The 23,193-nt window shown below is 37.7% G+C and overlaps 1 protein-coding gene across 1 annotated transcript in view; it reads left to right on the forward strand.

Annotated features, from left to right (window-relative positions):
- EVI5 (ecotropic viral integration site 5) overlaps positions 1-18,223 on the forward strand; it is a 72,840-nt gene extending 54,617 nt beyond the window's left edge. The window contains exon 19 of the mRNA XM_009333778.1: positions 16,956-18,223. Coding sequence (XP_009332053.1) covers positions 16,956-17,261 — 306 coding nt within the window. The 3' untranslated portion in view covers positions 17,262-18,223. The remainder of the gene's footprint in view (positions 1-16,955) is intronic.
- Positions 18,224-23,193: the final 4,970 nt, after the last annotated feature.

Raw genomic sequence — 23,193 nt, forward strand, 5'->3', positions numbered from 1 at the left:
GCTCTTTAAAATCCATTTTTAACAACGTTTTCCTATACTTGAGGGATCCAGTAGTTGTTTTTAGCTCAGAATCAGTTGAAGAATACTCAGAGCTTAGTGATGATGCTTTTCCTTTTTTTTTTTTTTTGACAAATTATTTGGCATTTTTGACATACAAACTATTCTTTATAATCTTGGCACCTTTTGCTCTTGATCTATGTTCTTAGGTTAAAAAAAAAAAAATCCAGATAAAAGGTTTCAGACCTCTGTAGAGTCAAGGAGACTTGTGGAGGAGAGAAGGTGGTTTCTGGGAATTGATCTGCAATTTTTGTCTTAAATTTGAGTTAGAGCTTTCAAAAGATGCTGGGATGTTTCTTTCCTATATCTCTTGCCATTCCCAGGGGATACAAAAAACTGACTGAATTAGGACTTGACTGAACTAATGCTAAAAGCATAATAAACACAGCATTACCAGGGAAGATAACTGAAGCAAAATAGCAAATTTTGAAATACACTAACTTGTTTCTTTGTGCCCTTGCTTTTGCTTCTCATACTGTTCTAGCTGTTGTCTAGTCACCTTCAGCAGCCAGTGCAATTTGTGACCCTAAGGAGGAGGATCAGCTAACTCCTACTCACCTACTTTTGGTGTCTAGATAACATTAGTGAATTGAAATGGTTTGGGTTGTTTTCATCCAAGGAATTTTGAATATGGGGGGGTATAAAATATTCAGACTGTAAGTGGGATGAAGATGGGTAGGGAGTGTTTGTTTACTTCTCTTCCAGTGCAAGAATTAGGATCTTCCAATGAAACTGGAGGTGTGTTGAAAAAAACACTAGAGGATATGATTTTTGCAAATGTAAAAGATTAAATTCCTTTAGATCCAAAATCATTGCACATACTGAAATCCATGTTAATACAGATTGGAAAAAATAACTGCCTAAGTTCATGGAGGCGGGGCGAATCCCTGGAGATGCACAGATGTCACGTGTATAATTGAAAAATGGGCTACTTGCTGGAGTTTGAGAAGAACATTCTGGGAAAGTACCACTACGTATTTGCCTATTGTTACATTCTTTCCCAGGCTTCTGCTATTAACCAATGTCAGAGACACAATACAGAGCTAGTTTTCTCATAGTTGTTCCTCTGTAATGAGATATACTCTTAACAAATAATTACTTGAAATATTTTGAGAGGAAGCAAGGATGAGATTGTTTGCTAATGTGCAAATCTTATGCATGTGGTTTTGGTATTTGAATGAAAAACAAAATCCTGATGTTAGTGTGGCACACTGTTCCAACAGTTAGAAAACCCTCTACAAACTGCCCATGTTAACAATATTTCAGCATGGCTGATGGAAAAGAACAAGATGACATATGACTGGAGCATTATTATTGCACCAAAAGAATTTTTGAGGCTTTTAAGAGGCTATAATATTTACTTTAAGTGAGAGCCTGGCGATTTAAATTCTTGCATATTGACAATGCAGAAAAGGGGCGATTTTTTTAAAAGTATTTCCCATTTCCAGTATCTGAAAACTTGATGGCTATTCAAAGAAGTAGTGACCACTAGCTTACTACTCTTCCATTCCCACATACATATAGCTTATCTAGGAATGGATCTGATATTATGTTTTAAGAACTTAATGCAGTCAGTAAGATTCTGATATAGGTGTTATCGCATGGTCTGATCTTGTTCCTGGTGAGCTAACATTTTAAGATTGGCTTAATGAAAAGAGATATAAAAGTTGGAGATTAAATACTACGCTTTTAAAAGATTTTGCTTGTGTAAATAAAATTCAAGACACTCAAAGTAATTACTTTGAGGATAAATAATGCATAAGTTATGACCAAAGGAGTAATTGGTAATATGGTTGAATTAAGGATACATTTTGCAACTTGGGTTAGCTTTCTAGGCTTTCACTGCTGAAACTAAAATGGTGAAGGGAAAGTAAACCGCAGCCATCAGTGTAAAGGATTAAAAAACTCCACCTATACAGGCCACATAATACAACACCTAAATAAAATTCAATGCACTATAGTACACAGGAGGAAAATTTAAACCACATTAACAGTTCCTTTGTTTCTGAATACCATAAACTTGTATGGTAGGTAAGCTGTGTTTAAAAGCTGCCAAATTATTTCCTCCTTGGTTTTTTATTATTAGCTAATAATGTTAAATCAGTATGGTACAGTGAGTGGTTCTGGCCTCCGGCACAGTTTAGCCCAGATTATCCTCTGAGGAGATGAGGGAATATCTTCACAAGCAGCTAAATGATGACTCCTGCATCGGCCATAGAATCATAGAATTGTTAAGGTTGGAAAAGACCTTTAAGATCATCGAGTCCAGCCGCAAACATAACACTGCCAAGTCCACCACTAAACCATGTCCCTAAGCACCACATCTACATGTCTTTTAAATGCCTCCAGGGATGGTGACTCAACCACTTCCCTGGGCAGCCTGGTCCAGTGCTTGACAACCCTTTTGGGGAAGAAATTTTTCCTAATACCCAATCTAAACCTCCCCTGGCGCAACTTGAGGCTGTTTCCTCTTGTCCTATCACTTGTTACTTGGGAGAAGAGACCGACACCCACCTCGCTACAACCTCCTTTCGGGTAGTGGTAGAGAGCTGTAAGGTCTCCCCTCAGCCTCCTTTTCTCCGGACTAAACAATCCCATAGCAGTATTCCTAGCTCCTGTTTCTCTCACAATAGTAGCCTCTGGACTTGATGGAGGGATACCAGCAGGAAGCATTATTCCTTTCCTCTGTTAGTTTTGTTACTAGGCTTCCTGTGAGCCAAATTCAATGCTTACCAAATCAAATGTTCTTTTATCTGAAGCACCACTAGACTACATTCAGAAGCAGGGTAAATAACTGAGCTTCATCTTGCTGTACTTGGACTGCTGGTGTCCAGCGACTTGGTTTGGATGTGTCTATGCTGCGCTGCAGTCATGACTGCAGTGTGGGCACATCTTTAAGTAACTTTTAAAGCTATGAATGAGTTGTACATAGCTTTGCATGATGGAGATAGGAGGATTAATTGGGGAAAGTGAATTCTAGTTAAAGTTCAACCTACTAGAATTTTTTTAAAGTTCTCCTCTGAAGATATATTTATAGGGTGATGGCTAGCAGTGGATCAGATCATACGAGCAAATGAGAATGAGAGAAGATCAGATTTATCAGCATTTAGATATCTTGGAAACAGAAATAGGTAACATTCATTTCATCAGAACTAAGGAGAGAACAGCAAGTCCAAAAAGGCCTAGTACTCTTCCTGTAAAATTTATAATTAGATAGAATGCTCTTCCACTCAGCCTGTTGCCAACTTACTTTTCCCCTCCCCCTTTCTTCTGGAAGGAGTGTACTGTTTGCTTTCCATGTAGTACAGGCAGATGTGTATTTGTCTCTTGGCAATTGTCATTTTACTTGCTTGCTTTCATAAAAGCAGCTAATCTGTGTGTGATTTATTTCAGTCAGTTTTTACATTGTTCTCACTTCATAGTTCTCACTAAAACTGTAATGTTTGTTAAAAGTACTGTATTAATTCTTGGAAAGCACTTGTTTCTCAATACTGACTAGAATCACATTAACACCTTCTAATAGTTTGTTTTACTAGACAAATGCTTTCAAAATATGTGGCTCTCTATAAATGTTTTCTTACTTGATAAGAAATGTTGTCCCTGAAAGGAAATATGTTAGCCCTCAGATTTACAAAGTAAGCATTTCAACTTGTGGTGGAAGTTTATAGCACAATAAATCATGTGCTTTTCTTTTACCGTATCTTGCAAGCACAGTTGGACAAGAGACCATCAGATTTTTCCCTCCCCACAGGCAAAGTTGTTGCAAGGCTGCTGGACAGCTAAAAATGTAGTTGCTTTACTAGTACGTGTCAAAGTTACAGAGCCTCTGTGCTGGCAGAGTCTGATTTAAGTGGTTGTGGTCAGTCTGAGGAACCTGTGATGTGATAAGATAGCATTTGTGAGGTCATGTGGTTTGCAAACACCCAATCTAATGTAGCAGCTTTGTCTACACAGGATAGTTAAATATATACTGTATGCTTCAGAAAAGTGAATTGCTTTATTCCTTTAGTTCAGCTTGTCCTTGAGAGTCAGAGATGTTATACTGGCTTGATAATACCAAGATTGTTACAGAAGTGTAAGACTGAACAGATTGGTAATCTTAATTCTCTAGTAACTTTCTCCAGTTTAGTTACTCTGCCCTTAATAAAACCACTAGCTTTAGACACCATCTGGCTTAACTAAGCAATCAACAGGCACAAGCATTATGGCACAATGGAATCCCTGTATATTTTATGAACATCAGTTGTTTAATTCAATTAATTTTGAATGGGTGTTCATAGTGTAATTAGCACAGACATGTTACACTTGCCCAAAAAGGTAGGATTGATTCCATAATGATGGTACTCCATTCCACAAATCTTTGGCCATGAACTCATCTTCAGCTTTGCATCAGATAAGGTTGATTCCTCTCCCTTCCCCCCCAGCAACACCACCATCAACAAAATATCTTCCATCTCTCATGAGAGTGAAGGAAACCTCTAGATGTAAACAGTGTGACCAGGACAGTGGTGCAGTCTGTCCTCAAACGGAATAGGTATGACTTTGTTCGCTTTGAGAGCAACAGTTTTAGGTATGAATCTTAACTGTTTCACTGCCACTACTGACAGGTTGGATTCAGTGATAAAATAAACGAAGATTGATGATTGTTCTCTTTACAAACATTTTCCTTTTTTTTTCTTTCTGACTGTATCCTACTGCGTCAAAACTCCAGATCTGTCTTGCTGAGTAATATACTAGTTCTTGATTGCAGCATTAGAGATGAATGTAGCTAGCTATACTTAACTATACTAAGTCCCTGTTTAGTTTGTCTGGATTGTCAAAGCAAGTAAACTGATTCTAGATAAAGTTAGTTAATTATCATTGCAATAATGCTCTGCTCTTGAGTGTTGAAGCTACGTGACCTGTCTGCTGTACTAATTAGAGCTATGTTTCTGTCTATAAATCAAGTTTTGGGGATTGAAAAGTGGAGGGATTGAGGTTCTACTGGTTTGAATTTATCTGAGTAGTTGTTCCTTGCAAAAAATGTTGCGTTAGCAACCATACACAGCTGCCATCTATGTGAGTAACAAGCTCAGGAGAGGAATGCTATGTATTAGCTTGTAATATGTCTCTGTAAATTTATCTGAATATAAGTGGGGCAAACAGTGGAAATGTGGTGGAAACCCCTCCTAAAATTCTTTTATCGCTCTCAGAATGGCAGCCAGCACAGATGGAAGTCATTTCTGCAATCAGAGGCAAAAATAAATGTTACTTAGTCCATTTAAAAATGCTGAGTTTAACTCCTGCTTTAAAAGGACAGAGTAAAAGTGCAAAATGATAATTTCCTGTAACTGTTGCCCATAATGGGTACGTTTTCAGTCTCTGTATCAGCCAGTACATTCTAGTTAATGCTTGAGGTTTCAGTAACTTTCGTATTTATAGATGTATGCTCTAGGGAGAAGGAGCATTGAGATTTAGGTAGTTCCTTGGATGTAATAACTGCAGTACATTTAGTGTGATCATGCTGCTGTTTTAAGATATTTTTGTTGCCGTGTCCTCACTCCAAATAAACACCTTCATTAGAACTTCTTGTAGGAAGAGTTTCTGGGAACTTTCCTTCCACCTACCAACTAGCTATTTATAGAAACTTCCCAGGGCTAAGTCAGCTTAGAACTTTTTTTGGAATTGCATACAATCTCACTACAACAAACTTGTCAGATCTTAGAAAAATTCCCTCAATAGATAAAATCTGACTTATAGTTACCAAAGACTGATTTCTTTTGAAAACAGTTTAAAAGTTGGGTACTTCCTTAGCACTGTTGCTATTTCAATTGCATATTTGATACAGAACTTCAAAGTTTAATTTGATTACACGGCACTAGATCAAAACCAGATTCTTTAACCATATAGTGCAGTGATCAAAAAGTCATGACCTCCCATTGATCGCTTTATTGGTTTCCTGTTCTGATTCACTGGAAACCTTCTGGTCTGAACACTTGTTGCTAGTTTTAATCTTTGTCACGTTTACAATACAGCAGACTTGTCTATGGTAAAGCTGATATACAACATACATTTAACATCGTATTTCCTTTTGGCTCAAGTGCTCTTTAACTGATAATGTTAAAAAACACTTTTTATAAAAGCTTAAGTCGGGAAATGTAAGAGTATATTCAGAACAATATGAAATAAATAGCAGGACAACTGGAGATGAGCTTTCTTTTAATGCATTAAAACTATTTCATAGATTTTATTTAAACTTCCTAACATCTATAGGGATTTTGTAAATCACTTTATATTGCTGTGAGACTGAATATGACTTACAGAAGCTGGCAATTTAAAACAGAGGCCAAATATTTAAGTGCTATTAAAAAAACCCAGAAGCCTGAAATGACTCAGTCTTGGAAATTTCTTGCTGCTCTTTTGCTTTTCACTTATGACACACTGCAATGCTTTGAACTCTGTCTAGTGATATGGTCAGCAAAGTTCTTTTGAGATAAATATTTCAGGTTGTATACCAGCGTGTTATTCTGGGTCATCCTTTTTAAAAGTACGAGTTTCAAAAACAAAGGTAATTCTTTCCTTAAACAGGAGAATTTAGTAGTTAATCACATACATGAGCTTGGATTCCAAAGAGTTAACGATGAGTGGGGCAGATTCATCTAATGTTGTAGTACTTCATGACTGTTGCTTCTAATCCCACTACAGATGACAAAAAAAAAAAAAATCTCAGTCCAGAGACTCTTTGGGTTTTTATCTTTTAAGAATAGCAGCCATATTGGTACAACCAAAAAAAGCAGCCTAGGTCTGTTCAGGTATATGATATTGTCATTCGCTGTTGTTCTGGTTTGGGCCCACAATAGGCTTATCGAGCCTGGAGTTTAATACTTGGTCTGACTTCTGATGAGCTTCTGTTGTTGCCAGTTTCAAGGTGTTTTGCTGCAATTGCTGTAACAAGTGGATAGATCATACTGCAACTATATTAGATTGAATTCAATTTATGAACTCCAGAAACACTTGTACTGTTTTGAGATAGTGCGGATCAAGAAGTTCAGGCACATATGAGACCCTGGAGATAACTGGATATGGACAGATGCAGTCTTCCTACCATTAAGTTATGCTGCAAATCAGCCTTCTTTGAACCTTCTGCCATACCGAAAGTAATATAAAATTAATTTTCTCTATCTGCTTCTTTCTGCTTGTCCTAAAACCCCTAACAAATCAAATGAACTCTTGTCCAAGATTCATTTTATTGCACTTCAAAATGAAGAGCCAAATACTCCACCAAGTCCTCTAAGAATTTTTGTCAACTAATTTTTATCTTTGTATGAGCATTATAAAATTGTTTGGGGGGCAGATGAGGTAATGCTAGCAGGAAGGAAATACAGCTCTGAACTCATCCATACAAAGCAGAGTTAATTTTCTTTAGGAAACTATTTTATATTTTATATTCTTTAGAAATACTATATTATAGAAACCGCTAAACTTGCACTATTCTAGAATCATTAACTCTTATCAGGGTTCGTTGTTGGTTGTGCAGGTTTCCCGTTTTAGTCATGCTAAACTCAGTCCTAAATAAATGGCCAAATGTGTTAAGGTAGATCCCAGACAGTCTTGAGTATGCTGGAGTGCAGCTTGGCTCTTCCTGCAGGGATCCTACAGGGACTGGCTAACAACTTTATTTCAAAGGTCATTGCTATACTCCCTAAAAATCAGCATTTTGTTTATCTGACTGAAACCTCTGCTGGATGAAAATTTTTAGATGAGAAAATGAATTTCCGCATTTAAAGGATATAAAAGACAAAACTGTGTCTTAAAAAAAAAAAGCCTCCATGATAAATGAAATGCTTAGTAGTGATTTATAAACTACTAAGTAAAGGAAGCAATTTTGCAAACAGATTTTGAAATGTTCTCTCTGCATGTTATTTGTAAGCGTGATCAAGACATTTCCTGCTTTCTTAAGTCACAGTACCTAATGCACTTGATTTTTTTAAACAGTAATTTCAGTTTACTTGATTTTGCTTAACCTAGTCTAATTTGTTAAATTAGACTCTGATTAGAATCTTGAGTATTGCCTTACATCACTCTTTGCTTTTGCCTTCCCCCCACCCCCAAGACAAACCATAAAGCTGTGTAATGGTGATTCCAATCTGTTAAACCCCAAATTTATGTCAACCCCGCACCCCGAACACTTCAGGCTAACTTTCAATATTTGTCGTTTAGGTGAACTACAAGGGGAAAAAGTATTTTTGTCCATGTTAGTGTTGTAGTAAAACTTCCCTGATATAGTTTTCCAGGGTTTTTTTTAATGCATTTTTAGATTTTTTTCACTTTCCTCCTTATGTCCCTGACTCTTCAACAACCCATTAGAACGTGTTGAGCAACTTGATTTCAACAAAATCTAGCAAACTTGCTGGGATTTTTTGAATTTTGACACAAAATTAAATCTCGGGGAAAGGAGCAGTAGAAAGAACAGCATAGTAACACTTCCTATTTGAGAATATAATTGTCTTGTATCAATTTCAAAATTAGATCTTAAGCTGAAGCAGAATATCTTTAGGAAATCCGAGAAGACTCAGGGTTGTTCTGCAAGAGTTTTAATCTTAGTATTTTAAATTAAAAAGAAGGGGGGAAAAAAAAAGACAACTGTGTGAAAGCAATAAATGGAGATGTAACCTATTTCCTGAATTTCTCTGCTAAGGATATCTGATTGTTGCAGATCTCTCTCATGTCTGCCTCACAGTGAAAAGGAAAGATGGTTCACTGTGATTTTTTTCTCTACCCCCTCCCTCCCCCCTTTTTTATTTTTATCATATTCCTTGCATATCTTTTGAGGTCTACAGAATGTATTCTAAGTCAGTTCTTAAATCTCTAGAGGAAGATAAGACACTGGAAAATCTAAAATGGCTTTGGTAAGAGATGTGGGAGTGGCCATCTCTGCAGCTTTTCATATGGATTTCAGGGAAGAGAAGCCCATACAGTCCCTCTCAGCTGTTATCTTTCAAACAGTGAGTCCATGGTATTAGGGCTTCTTCCTCAGGAGGGAAAACAGTGATCAGGTAACAGGAGCAAGCAGGGTAAATGGGAGTTCCTGGATTCAGCATGTTTGGTCTGGTTGCTTTGGGCTTCTTGAATCATCACTAATTTCTAAGAATGACCCTTGTCTGGCATGGCTGTTAAATAACAGCTCATGGCTGTTACTTACAAGATAATAATCCTAATTATGGCTGCATTTATAGCTATGGCTTTAGAAAAAAACCCTTAACATTAACTGAAGTGAAACAGGAAATTCACTAACACTGAAATAAAAGCCACAACTTTGAGTTTTGTCCTAGTACAGTTACAATGATAACACATTTCTAACTTAACATATCTTTTTCAAATTTATTTTTAAATTTGGTAGAGAACGTGTCACTATTTCTAAACAAAGAATGTTGTTGTATTATATGCAATATGTGTTGTTTTTACACATAGTCTTATTTTACACGTAATCTTGAGAGCTATACAAGTTGTCAGGAAGGTCTCAAAAGACTATCCTCAGTCTTTTGTGTATGACCACATGTTTGGGTAAAAACTCTCGTGCTTGAGGAAAGTGAAGAATGTCTTTAAAGTTGGTTTGGTTTTGCATTAAACTTTTTCTTTATTGCAAGATATATTAAACCATACTTAAGCTTTTTTAAAATCTCAGACTTTTCAAAGACCAATAAGCAATGGCTTTCATTAAAATGCTCTGATACAGTTCTGTCACAACGCATGCCTAGCAGTCCCTTTCATAGAAGGAAGCTGATTCTGTTGGGGAACTTCAGAAACCCCATTTGCATTGTAGCTGTGCAGCCATTAAACTTGCTAAGAATTGTTTTAGATGATAGATTGCTAATATTAGTTTCTGCAACTATTCGTTTAGCTCGTGATGTCTCCATTTGTGCAGTGTTCATGTTGCGATGGTTTCAGTATGAATGTGGCTCACTGTGGAACTACAAACATATATTTAAAAATGGGCTTCAGAGAGCTTAAGATATCTGAGTGGCTTGTGTTCATGGAAGTGAAAAAGTAGCATGAAAAGGTCTGCAACCTTAACATTGTTCATTCTTTTTGTGTGCATGTGCAGAAATGCTTGTGCATTGTAGTACCTACTGGACATAGTATTTGTCTGGACTGATGTTTGTCTCCCAAATGACAACGTATTTTCTGTTAATTCAGTCTGAGATGCTGCGACTGCTTCATTTTCTGAGATAAGCATTTTTCCAAAAGAAGTTACTGCGAGCTTTGTTTAAAGAAGTGATAGTGTACTAGTGCATGTGATCTCGTCACAATGGGAGAGGGTCAGCAGTAAGTAGCAGTCAACTGTGTTAAGTATGATAAGGGATCCTGTTAGATGCTGTGAACCATTAGTCTCAGGAAGTTTTAAGAACTCCAGTTAAATTGCTTTTATTCATGTTAAATGTGATTATAATTTAATAGATCATAACTGATATTTTTAATTGGCTTGTAATTAGATTTTGACTTCTAAATCTCTCTTTTCATGTTGCCAAGTTGACAATATTTTTCTGAATCATAGGACAGATATTTGAAAATGCTTATGACTTGTTTCTCTTCAGCTAAACGTGGTTAGATCATACTTTCAGCAACATTCTAGTTTTCTTTTGAATCATGTTTGGTTTTTAAGCAGGAAATCTTACTAAGACTTCCTACTGTTACTAAGGTGGAGACAAATAAAGAGGGAACTCTGATTTTTAGACTCCTCTTGCTATAAGTAAAAGCACTGAGAATTCAGTATCGTTACTCTTTAAATAAAAATTTAACATACTGCCTTCTGCCAAAACCAATTTCATTCACCCAAGTCAGTGGTCGTATTTTTATCATATTTTTATCTCACTTGTGTACTGCTTGCTTATCCTACTGTGAGTAGATGGAATATTTATTGGCGAGCTTTGTTAAAATTCTTCTTTACTACTTCAGAACTGAGTAACTTTCAAGAATTAGTTACTGAGGCCTTTTAAAGGGAGCAGAAAGTAACAGTTTAACTTCTTTCCACCACTGAATTCCTAGCTTTAAAAATCCTCACGGGTTACAACATAAAAATGTCTCCCAGAGCTTAAGTAGAACTCTCTTTCATGAAGTCCCACTTGAAAATTTGACCTGTGTTCTCTCTTTAAAAAACAAAGGGGCTTAGAAATATAACTTGCTTGCAACTGACTAGCACCCTTCAAACTATTCTATGATTTAACATGGAAGAACTTTTGAATTGTACTAAAACTTCTAAATTTCTCTTTACTGTCTCTCCTTCATGCCTGGCTTGATGAGGCAGTCAGCATCAGGTAAGAAAGTTTATTCTGAGGTTCAAGGATCTGATTGTTAGCCTTTTTTCAGCTCTTCTGAATTTGTGAAAGTACGCTGTTACCTGTTACAAGTATGTACAATTAAAGTCTTTTCATATGTTGACTAGTAGGACATACAGTTTGTCTTTAAAATGCTGAATTCTTTAGGCACAAGAAGGTATATAAACGCAAACGTTAAGATTCTGTTCTTGATTCAGCTGGCTTTTGAAGGGGTAATGATGACATACATTTTGGTCACATAATGTTATTAACCCTTTGAAATATCCAAAAGACCACATGAATGTGCTGTAGGAAAATGGGTTGAAGCTGCAGCCAGCTAGACAATGTGACCTGACCTGGATTTTTAAAAGCAAAACACGTGGGTTTACCAGACCTGTTTTTTTTTACAGATGTGATCAGATTTGAGATTCTTGCAAAACTGAAGCAGTAAGAAATAGCCAAGGTTCATTTGAATGTCACTTGGGGTGACAGAGGTCTAGTTCCCTTCACATGAAGGAGGGCCAGACCCAAAACTGAAAGCCTTTAACCAATGTTAGTTCTTTGTACAAAAGAGAACAGAAGTGACAGACCCTGGGGTGTAAGTCCATACTCTGCTCAACATGGCTGCAAGAAAAAGGGCTGTTCTGTTTCCTTCAGGTGGAATGATAAGGATAGAATAGAACTAGGGTTGGGGGGGGGGGGGGGGGTGGGGGTGCCCCCCTGCCCCCCAAGTCCTTAGTCAGATTTCCCATTATCTTGATATGCTTGACTACACGAATGACAAGATCTTGGCATAATGCTTTACTTCCTACTTTAAGCTCTTTTTCCATGTTCAAATAAAACACTGATGGCAAGAATCTCAAGAAGTCTCTCTTAAAAAGTTGACAGATGAACTTCAATGTGAATAAGGTAACTCATGAATTGCAAAATCTAAGCCATGCCTCACGATGGCAAACACAGAATTGGTAGTTACAAATCAGGAAAGATACTTTTGAGTTGTCGCTGAGAGTCCTCTGACATCATTGGCTTAGTGTGCTGCAGTAGCCAAAACAGACAAGACAATGTTGGCATCAACAGGAAGTATATTAAAAACAAAATAAAGGGGTTTATATTGCCACTACGAAACCTTGGTGCAGGGCTGGTCTCTACACCTCAAGATGGATGTAGAGAGTTTAAAGAAGGTCTGTAAAGAAGTTAAAGGGCAACTAAAATGATCAGTGGTCTTGAGCACTGCCTGTTCGTGAGAGGCTAAGAAGGCTTGGGACTCATCTGTTCTGGAGAGAAGGCTGAGGGAGGTGTATGATGTAAGTTTCAGAATCATGACTGCAGAACTGCTTTTCACCACTTGTTCCTGCATTACTAGAATTTGTTCTTGCATTACTAGAATTCAGGGGCAATTCCTGAAACAAGTGGGAGATTAGTTTAAAACAAATAAAGGAATTTCTGGAACTTACTGCCACAGGAAGCTGTGGAGGTAGACAGCAAATTAAAAAAAAAAAATCAGTCATGGACAACTGGTCTATAAATGGATGCTGAAACAGCTAGGAAGAGATGCACTCTCATATCTGCTACAACAGTTTCTGGACAAGTGAGTGGGGGCTTGGGAATATGAAGGGAATGGATTGCAAGAATTGGTCATATTCACATGCTTTCCCTTAAAAATAAAACAACATGGGAGTCCTGTTGTCACTGTTGGAGACAGAATATTAGGCTGATGGACCATCGCCCTGAGCCAGTAGGACACTTCTTATGTTCCCATCTTGAAAAAAGATACTGCTTTTTCTATTAGAAGTGCAGAGCCTCACTTGCTAGACTGTAAAGTTATGTGAGCAGTACAAAACTTTTCATTTTAAGAAACCTCTGTTTTAGAGCCGTAAGCTGGCATTAGGCGCTGGTATCTAACTGCATTGGAGCGCATGTTGTCTACAAGTTGTTCCAAATGCTTTGAGAAGCCTTACAAAGCCTTTCTGTTGCAACAGAAATTGCAGATAATCAGGCTCCTTCAGAAATGCTCCCGAACAAATATTAGATTGAGGTGCCCCTGAAGTATCTTCAACTCTGAAACTACACAAACTGAAAATAGTGCACAGTTGTTCCCAACCTGTTATGTTGGATACTTTTAACTTCATGAAGATTAGTTGCTTTCATCAACATTCATGTTTAAAAAAAAAAAAAAACTACTTAAGATGCAAATCAGATTCTACATTCAATTGAAAAACAACTTGTTTTCAGTATTTTCAAGATTAAAGTGATAGATTTCCAATTGTAAAATAAAAGTAACATTCTGTTGAAGACTAGGTTTTGTGATAAATTAATGTACTGACATTTAATGTAAAGGCATTTGGATTCAAAGGACAGCATTTACATTTTTAAGAAGTGCAGTAATTTTGGCAGGTACAAAGTATTTCAATTTTTCAAACTCAAAATGCTGCCATAAGAACAGTAATATGCATCCCACTGCCCACGCTTTTCACACATCTCACTGAATTGTAGTCTATCTTTCAGGTTGGAAGGGACCCTGGGAGGCCTCTTGTCCAACTGCCTGCTCAAAACAGGATGAACACTGAATTCAAAGCAGGTTGCTTAGGGTTTTGTCAGTTGGGTGTTGAAACTCACTGGGGATGGGTTTGGAGATGGAGAGTCCACAGTCTCTCTGAATAACCTGTTCTAATTCTTAACTAGCCTTGTAGCAATTATTTTCCCTTCATATTCAAACACAACCTTGTGCTTTGTGTTATGATCAATGTCTCTTCTTCCACCATGCATTTCAGTAAAGAACCAGTTCTCTGTTATCTTAAGGCATAAGCTCCTGCCCCTTAACTGTCTTGGTGCCTCTCCACTGAATCTACTTGTACTGAGGAAGGAGTGAGGTAGCAAGTGCAGAGTAGGACAGATGCAGTCTAACAAGTGCCAGATAAGAATCGGTTCCCATGATGTACTGGCTATGCCCTTGTCAATATGGCCTAGTATGCTGTTAGCCTTCGTCACTGTTAGGGGACACTGCCGATCCATGTTTTAGCCTCCTGTGTGTCAGGACCCCCGTGTCCTCTGCAGCAGTGTTGCTATCCAGCCTGTCGATCCCCATAATAAAAACAAATTCAATGCTACAGTGTTTTGTCTGTGCTTCTGGCTGAGACAGCTATTTTTCAAGCAGACAGAGAGGTTAGAGGTATGACCATCGATAGACTTGTCACATATGTTCTCTATGGTATGTTCATGTTTCTTCATAGCAGTCTGGTTCCCCTTGGATGTGAGGAGTACTTGAGAAAAAGGGCAGGCAAGTGTGAAGCTGCAGGTCAAAAGAAGTGTTTCTGGAAGGTCACAGATTGTGCATCCTTTCATTAGAATAACAAAAGAGAACAACGCACTGTTTTCCCAGACTTACTTTAGGAACTGGCAAAGGCTGTGTCTATTCACAATTTTTTCGCCAACAGCATTTTCCAGAGTCTCATTTGGTGCTTGGAAAGGCTACTGCTAAAACCGTGAAGCCATGATTTTGTCATGTTACCTAAATACATTCATCTAAAGGTATCATGTGTTGAAGTCTTTGGGAAAACAGTTGAGGTCATTGGCTTGGCTTTTTCAATGTTCAAAACAACTAACATTGAGCATCAGCTTTATAATTTCAGGTGAACCAATGGCTTAAGCGTGCAGACCTAAAAGCATATAATTTCTTACTCTAATATGAAATTTGTAGTCGCTCGTACAGTGGAGCTTTTTTCTGTGGTGAGGGTGGAGAAAAATTGTTGGGTTTCATTTTGTTTTTCTGTGTTTTATTTTCTTAGTGACTAAAATTGATAGCTGTTTTGGAAACTTAATGTGGCAGCTAATCTGATCATATTGCAGGATATTTTTAGGGATAATATTTCTAAATAACACAAGAATCTCTGTATCAGGCTTTCTGTATCTAGGTATATAAGCTAGTAAAAATTATTTATTCCAGATATACTTTATTGTCCAGTATCTAATCTTTGGCATAAGCTGATTTCACTTACATCATGAGTTATGCTGTGCAATTGTGGAACTTTTGGTTTTGCTTGCCTTTACACAAGCAAGTTCCTCATGAAAAAACTGCAGCCTATGTGTATGTGAAGAAAATGCAAAAAACTAACATTAGTACCTGTAATTACAGTGAAGGTTTAGATCTACAGCATGTACCCATATTCCTAACAGGGATGCTTTGATATACGTTAAAAGCTGGGGCTTTTACATACTGTTAACATCCGATTTGATGGCTTCTAGCATGATTATGACTCTTGTGATCTTTTTTCAACCCTTTTTTTATTCTCATCTTTTGCACAAGTCCATGGTAAGTACAAAGATTCCTTCTTCCCCAAATGGACAGGTAAAATCTTCTATTGGTGTCAATAGCAAGGACCTACACGCGCTTTTTATTTATCAAAGTGAATATTGTGTCAGATTTCTGAAATGTCAAATAGATTTGTGTAAAGAAGCTCTTCAGGCTTTTTCTTCTTTCTATTTTCCAGGTCTCTGTTACTGTGAAAAGTCGCTTACAAAATAGCACTTCATGCATCTTCCTTTTAAAGCTTCCAGAGTGACATTAGGAAGTTTCTGTAATGCATTTTTAATGTTTTTCTGCATCCTTAGGATTTTTTATCTTAATACTCTTAGACTGTCAAACTGACCCTGAGGTAGTTGCTACTAAAAGCTAGCAAAAGTGAGATTCTACAAAAAATAACCTCAGAAGTGTCTTCCATGAGTTGCAGTTATTTTCACTAAATTAACAGGGGACTTGCCAGACTTCAGAGCTTTAGGTTTTACTTTTTAATAGCCTGAATGCATGGTTGTAATAGTTTATCACGCCACGGTGCATTTTGAATTAAAATGTTATCGTATCTGTCCATGGTCTGACAATCATTTTTGTCTTGTTTGATGTTCTCTTAAAATTGAACCTACAATCTGTTTATGCTGTACAAAGAGAAGTTTCTCTCATACTTCTTGATCTGAAATCTCATTGGGCCTGAACTAGATAATGAAAAGACACTCGATCTTGCAGTGTAGACAGAACTAAGCATATTCTCTGGTTTTTTTTTTTTTTCCTGTGGCTGTGCGAAACTGGCAATATTCACTTGGGACGCTGCTCTTTGGGATTGGGGGAGGGCTTTTCTCAAGTGAGAAGTCAGTTGATAAGGGAAAGAATGGAGCTGTAAAAGTAAGATGTGCGGCCAAAAGTGCTGTCAAAACAAATAGGCCCCTCTAGAAAACTAACTATAAACCATCCCTCGTGGGGATATTAAAGATGCAGTAAATAGCCTGGAGGAATCTGTCATTAGTGATTCTAGGTACCTTGATTATTAAGCCTTAAAACTGAAATACTCTGAGGGTGGAAGGAGAATTTTGGAAAATTCCAAGTACTATTTAAGACGTTCTTTCAAGGAATCTGCTTGGGCAGCCAGAAGCGAGAAGTCACTTTGTTCTGATTCCAGCTGAGTTTCGAAGTGATCATCAAATGTGCTGCTTCTAGATCTAGCATTTAATTTAATCCAGTAAGACTTCAATGAGACATTTCTTAGAAATGTGGGGTTTTTTTACTGCTGGACTCTTCAGCTCTGATTAACTGTTAACTTCCACTTTTTCTAACAGATCAAATGCCTAAAAGGCCAGAGAGACTTCTCAGACCAACCCACTTTTGATGGGATTCACATTGTCAACCATTTCACAGGAGATGATGAATCATTTCATTCTTCTGATGAAGATTTTATAACTAACTCCATACAGGAGAGTGGGGTGAACTTTCATCTACACAGGAGGACTGGTCAGATGGCTTTGGATCACACGGTTGTAGACAGCAGTGACAGTGATACTGAGGAAAGCACCCTTCAGACTGGGAATTCAGACAAGATGGTTCCCAAGCAGAGAAGAATGGAATCGTACTCTACTACTGTGTGATTATCACTGTGACTAGCATTGAAGACTTTCATATTTCTTCAAGGGCGAAATTGTCAGATAACTGCAACTATCCAGCAGTTGGTTTAGGTAACTATTGGATCTGGTCTGGCCTGTGATAAATACATACGTGTACTGTCTCTCTGCCTTCTCTCTTTGCCAAATCTTGCTAATAACATACCATTGCCATAAAACAGGCTGGGAAGAAGTTGATGGATGACAGTTCTGACAGTATTACTGAATGTTCCTTGGTTTAGAAACTGCAAATATATCATTTCTTTAATGCATTAAGAACCATTTTTGCTGTTCACAAACACAGGAATTATTTTCCTCAAAAGAAATTGCTGTTGTGCAATATTTTATGCTCTGAACAAATGTGTATGTTTTACATTGTTATCCATTTGTGATCAAGATGGACCCTAGTAAACCATCTGATCATGACACTTATATATAAAATTACCTTATGCTTCTCAATTACTTTTGTTTTTACTAAAGTTATTGGATGCCCACAGAAGGCTTGAAAGAGGAGCCTTTATCTGTACTACTTCATATATGCAAGTCACTAATGTCATAAAGGTGTGTTTCACCATTTTCATTTAAATCTATGTGCATCTGCTTTTGATGTTGCTAAATAATACCTGGTCTGAATATATTAATTACAATAATGTTTATTTTGTACATATTTATATATCTACACCAAGCTGAAAATGTACATTGCACCATTTTATATGAGGAATGTAAATGTTGCAATATTACTGTCTCTGGTATTCTAACAGGAGAATGAATTCTGTATATACACATTAGAAATTAATTACTAAATAAAGGCAAAACACTAACTTTACATTAAGTTTCAGCCTAGCTACACTAACAGGTTCATGTCGGAAATGCTTGTTCAAAACACTATTGACTGAAATCTTTTACCTTCATATATATGTAATGAAAATAAATTTTTCATGATTTAACAAGGTTGCAGCATTTACTGTTTAGTCACTTCTAAGCTACAGCCCTTGGTTACCGCATAGTTACTTGCTGGCTCTAGATTAGTTCAAATAAGGTGAAAAATTATTCATGTCTTACAGTTAATTCTAACAAAGGCATGGTCAGTGCAGTAAAAATACATAAGTTCAGTCTTCTCACAGTTTTATATTGCAGAGCTATCTAGGAAATAAGCTAATGGTGCTGTCACCAAATAGCTGTGATTCACCAAAGCAGCAGAAGCTGAGCTGAGCATTCTACTTTCACACTCTCCTGAAAATTGAGATCCAGTAAAATGGCCCTAGCTTCTTGAACAGAACGAGATACTCTACTATTGTCACATGAATATTCACTTGCCCCCTCAGACACATTCTAGTCAAGAATATTCTTAATGGCAGCTATTATTGACATCTTACATAATTAAACAATCCTGAAGACTTCTTTTCTAGCAATGTTTGCAACTGTTCTATTAATAAAAAAAAAGCCATGCACATGTTGGTACTAATAGTCAGCACATATGTTAACTGTCTTGCTACCCACGAGAAGCAGTGTAGTTGTTTAAAATTGCAAAAGTGTGGAAGCGTACTGCTGAACACATCTGCTAGTCCCGTTAGGCATTTCCTTTACTACTGTTTTGAACGTGTCCTCAGAAAGAAACAGCACAACTGAGGAGACAACAACTGTTCAAAGAATGATAGGGAAGGCTGCATGGAAGAAGCACATTCTGGGCCTCTAAACAGTATTATCTGCCCAGGTGCAATCTAATTTAAATCTTAAAGCAGGTGGGTGACAAATTCCAAGTTACTGATTTCTGCAGCTCCTAACTTGCTTCAGTATTTCTGCAAAATTTCCCCACATCCTACCAGTGAATACGTAGTTCCCAGTATAGCCTGTGGAAATTGCCATCTCTGAGGCAGATTAGCTTGGCTGATTCTGATCCCTGTTGGAAACTTCATGTATGCAAAACCAAATCAGGAGCACTTTTGTTCACTAACAAGTAACGTTGCCTTTTTTTCCCTTCCAATGAGCATCTGGTAACTTGCACCTGGATAATTGTTGCCCAAGAGGATAAGTAACAAATGTCTCGTTGCCTGTCATCAATACCAGCTGCAAGTCTCTCTTAAAGGTAATGTTCTCTAATAATAAGTGGCAGGAGCAAAATTCAGTTGGGGAGCCATAAAAATCCTGTCTGTTTGAACAGTGAAGTGTTATGATTTTGCAATAACTGCCTTACTGTTCAAGTGATAGCAAATTAGATTAGTTGGCAAGGGTTATTTCCTGAACTTCTGTGGTTTTAAAGTATACTAATAGAATAAATACTGATACTGAGTAACAGCATAAATAAAAATATCAAGGGAAAAGCAAAAGTCCTTATCCAATTAACTGCATCTCTTTTAGTGATGAAGGTAAATCACTGGACATGCTGCAGTTTCAGAAGGCTTAGTTACGCACAGGACATCCTAGGAAGACAATCCAAGAGAGGCTGTTCAGAATCATCCTGCTTTTTCTGCAACTGTTCTGCCAAAAGATGACACTAATCTTTTTGCCTATGTGTGTTATAATTTGAATATACACCAGAATAATGTCAAATCATCAACAGCGTAGATAATATCTTTACTAACGTGTCAATAAATAAAGCATACTAATTGTGCTACACACCATGACCTTGCATGACCTTCTAACAAACATTGCCGTTCTCTTAGATTTGCCCTTACATGCAGGCTGTAAGAGCTCAACGTGAATGCTAAAAGCATGAGGTAAAAAAAGCATGTGAACATGAAAAGTTAAGATTCTTGAATATGCAAGTGCTGCAGCTGAGAAGACAGGTGAAATAGGGAGGGGGGATGCCCTGCTATATACAGAGTTTCCATGTAAATCACATTTTATGTTTGGTAGTGAAAATGGTTCTGCTTTCCCAGTCTGATAATCAAATGTCTTCACTAGCTAGAGAAGCCTCAATATTTACATTTTCTTATTTCTCCAGGCTAAGGGAGTGAGTATTTTAGGTCCTAATAGCATTTATGATTAGACGTCTTTTTATTTCAGTCATTTCATTTCATGTATTGGAAGTTTGTAACGTTTGTGAAAAAATGGGAACGTGACTAGTTGGGAGAAAGTACATCTGTGAAGTTATGAAGCATGTATTACGTTCACAGCTCAACAACTATTTGTTCGTGTTGGCCACGTTTTTTGACAAAATGCAGGCCTCATCTACATACACGTTCACAAAGTAGTATTTTCCACTAAATTCAATTTTCAACTGTATGCGCAATTTCCTATATTATTTTAACTAAAATAAATTGCTACGAAAGTGATTAAAAGAAGTATCCACATAGGGGTTTGCATATATTTAACAAAACCACTTTGTAAATCTTGTACTCTTGAACTTAATCAGTACTCGGCTCTTTCATGGAACTGTAACACGGAAGGAATTGCGTGTTTCTCTGGGGGTTTTAATGTAATCACTGTTCTATATCAGAGACTACGCTAGTGACTTCGTGAAACTTGATGCTCATACAACATTTATATTTTAAGCTAGAATGACCTAAAGATACATTAGCATTAAAATATCCACATTTTAGACTGGATGTGCTGCTAATTCCCTTACCTGTAGAGGCTCCAAATAATGTAACTCATTTTGGGGGAAGGTAAAGGATAATGCAAATCCCCTAGGAAAGCAATTAGGCTAGTCCTGGAGACGAAAATAAAAAGATCAACCTATAAAATAGAGGTTAGTACAATCTAAGTGGAAACTACAGTGTTACGTTTAATTATGCACCAGCTACTGACTGTCCGTGTTTTGAGAGGGAAGAGGAAAGCTATGTATCAACTAACGGATTTCTGGATGTAATGAAGTTCGGCTTTGTTCTGTGAAATACTTTTATCAGTATAGTTGCACCAATATATTTTTTGTAATTCTCTGGGGGTTTTGGTTGGTTGTTTTGGGTTTTTTGTGGGTTGTTTTTTGGGTTTTTTTTACAAACTTGCTCGAGACATAAGAAAAATCAGTGAAATACTTTTTCACAGTAGCCCGTAGAACCAGGGATTCTGAATGATGGAATGAAAAGCACACAATAAATGGACTTTCAACATAACCTCCATATAGCATGAAGTTTCAGCTTCAGAGTGGAGAAAACATGCTAACATATGCATGCCCATGCATACATGGACACCGATTGACTAAGATACAACCACTAGACCCAAGATACAACAGCTTAACACCATCCCTTTCCAGGAATTAATACCCCATTTCACAATTATGAAAAAAGCAATGTGGCTTAGAATTCATACTCTTAGAATTGTATACTGTTGCATAAGTGACTGAAATTTCTAGCGTCCTGCTATAAGAACTAATATTCCTGAGACTGTTTTGCATAGTCTACATTCTGTAACCCATTGATTCAACTTTCTTCTATTCATAATGGAGATAAGTTCTGGGTCCACTCCTTCCCAAAGCTGGAAGCCCTCTTTTCATCCCAGACTTCAACACCACAGCCTACTGTCACTTTCCCTCTCCACTTCGTACTCACAGTGATCATTACTTTTCTAATCTGCTCTGAGAGCAGCAGTTGTTACTTTTGTTTCCCAACGATCCAAAAAATTGCTAGCAAAATCACTGGTTAATGTCTCACATACTTACAGCACGTTTATGCCACAAGGAGAAACATAAAGAAGGTAGTGACAAAATGCTGGGGGGAAAAATAAACAATAAGCAGGATATGTTAAAAATAATTAAATAGTTACAAAAAAGTTATAAAAAAAATACACACTTCCCAACAGAAGGCACAGTGCTACAAGTTCTAGCAGCTTCTTATAGCGAAAGTGTTCTGGATAACTGTGATCTTGGGTTCTATCACTTTAAGTGCGTATGTTACTCACGAGTTCCCCATAGAATCACCCTCTTCGCTGCCTTCTCCCAATCCTGACTTCCACGCGCAAGAAATTGCTTCTCCTCCCCTATGTACCAAGCAGCTAACCTGCCAAATCCTGTTCTTCAAATCCTTCCTCCTGTTACAAAGTGTCTCATCACTTCTGAACATGAAGATCTCATCTGCATCCCACCACCTTTGATGCCTTATCTGATGTCTTCTTAGCTCTAATGGTGACATCAGGCAGCTGCTGCGAACAGTGCAGTAAATTACATTGAGTAGCTCTTCAGTCTTAAGCATGACTATAATGTAATCCCACCCTAGTTTAAACCCCTCCTTTTATTTATTTCTTCCCCTCTTTTGTCACTATGGGGTAATGATCATGTACTTACCATTGCATTCAACTGTATCTTACCAAGTTTTTATGTTTAACTTTGAATATCACACTCCCTTTGGGGGAAGCATTAGAGCAGCTCCGTTAAAACCCATCCCCAGCCCCCATCACCTACACTTCACATGAATTACATCCCTCCGCCAACTCAGGACCGTTGAGCTTTTAGCTTTTAGCTTTTTCACACTGGGATGCAGAATACTTGGTGGTGTCACACAGCTCTTGCAGTGTCACATGACGACCACTGCATACACAAGACCATCTTAAAGGTTACTGAACTGCAGCACATAGGTCGCACTATAAACCCAGAATAAGAGCTGCTCTATACAAAACCCAGAATAAGAGCTGCTCTTATCTACAAAACGGTCCATTCACCCCTGTTCAGCGTGCTGTTACGACAGATAGTAAGCTCCTCTCGGGGGTGGAAAGAGCCCTGGGACAACGGCTGTCGGAGGCTAAGGAGTGGAAATTGTCTTCAGGCCCTACCTACGGATTGCAGCAGCTGCAGCACTTTTCTTTCAGTCCCTTGTTCCGTAGAGAGAGCAACCCGGCGATATTTCTAAAACGCGTGAGGGGCGACTTCGATAAAACGGGCTGGAAGTCCACAAGATGAAAAAAGCTCATGCGTCACAGCACGAGCCGGGGCCAGCAAAGCCCCGGGAGCGGGAGAGGAGGCAGCACGGCCCGCCAGCTCCCCGCG

The sequence above is a fragment of the Pygoscelis adeliae genome, unplaced genomic scaffold, assembly GCF_000699105.1.
Source record: "Pygoscelis adeliae isolate BGI_AS28 unplaced genomic scaffold, ASM69910v1 Scaffold10, whole genome shotgun sequence".
Classification (NCBI taxonomy): domain Eukaryota; kingdom Metazoa; phylum Chordata; class Aves; order Sphenisciformes; family Spheniscidae; genus Pygoscelis; species Pygoscelis adeliae.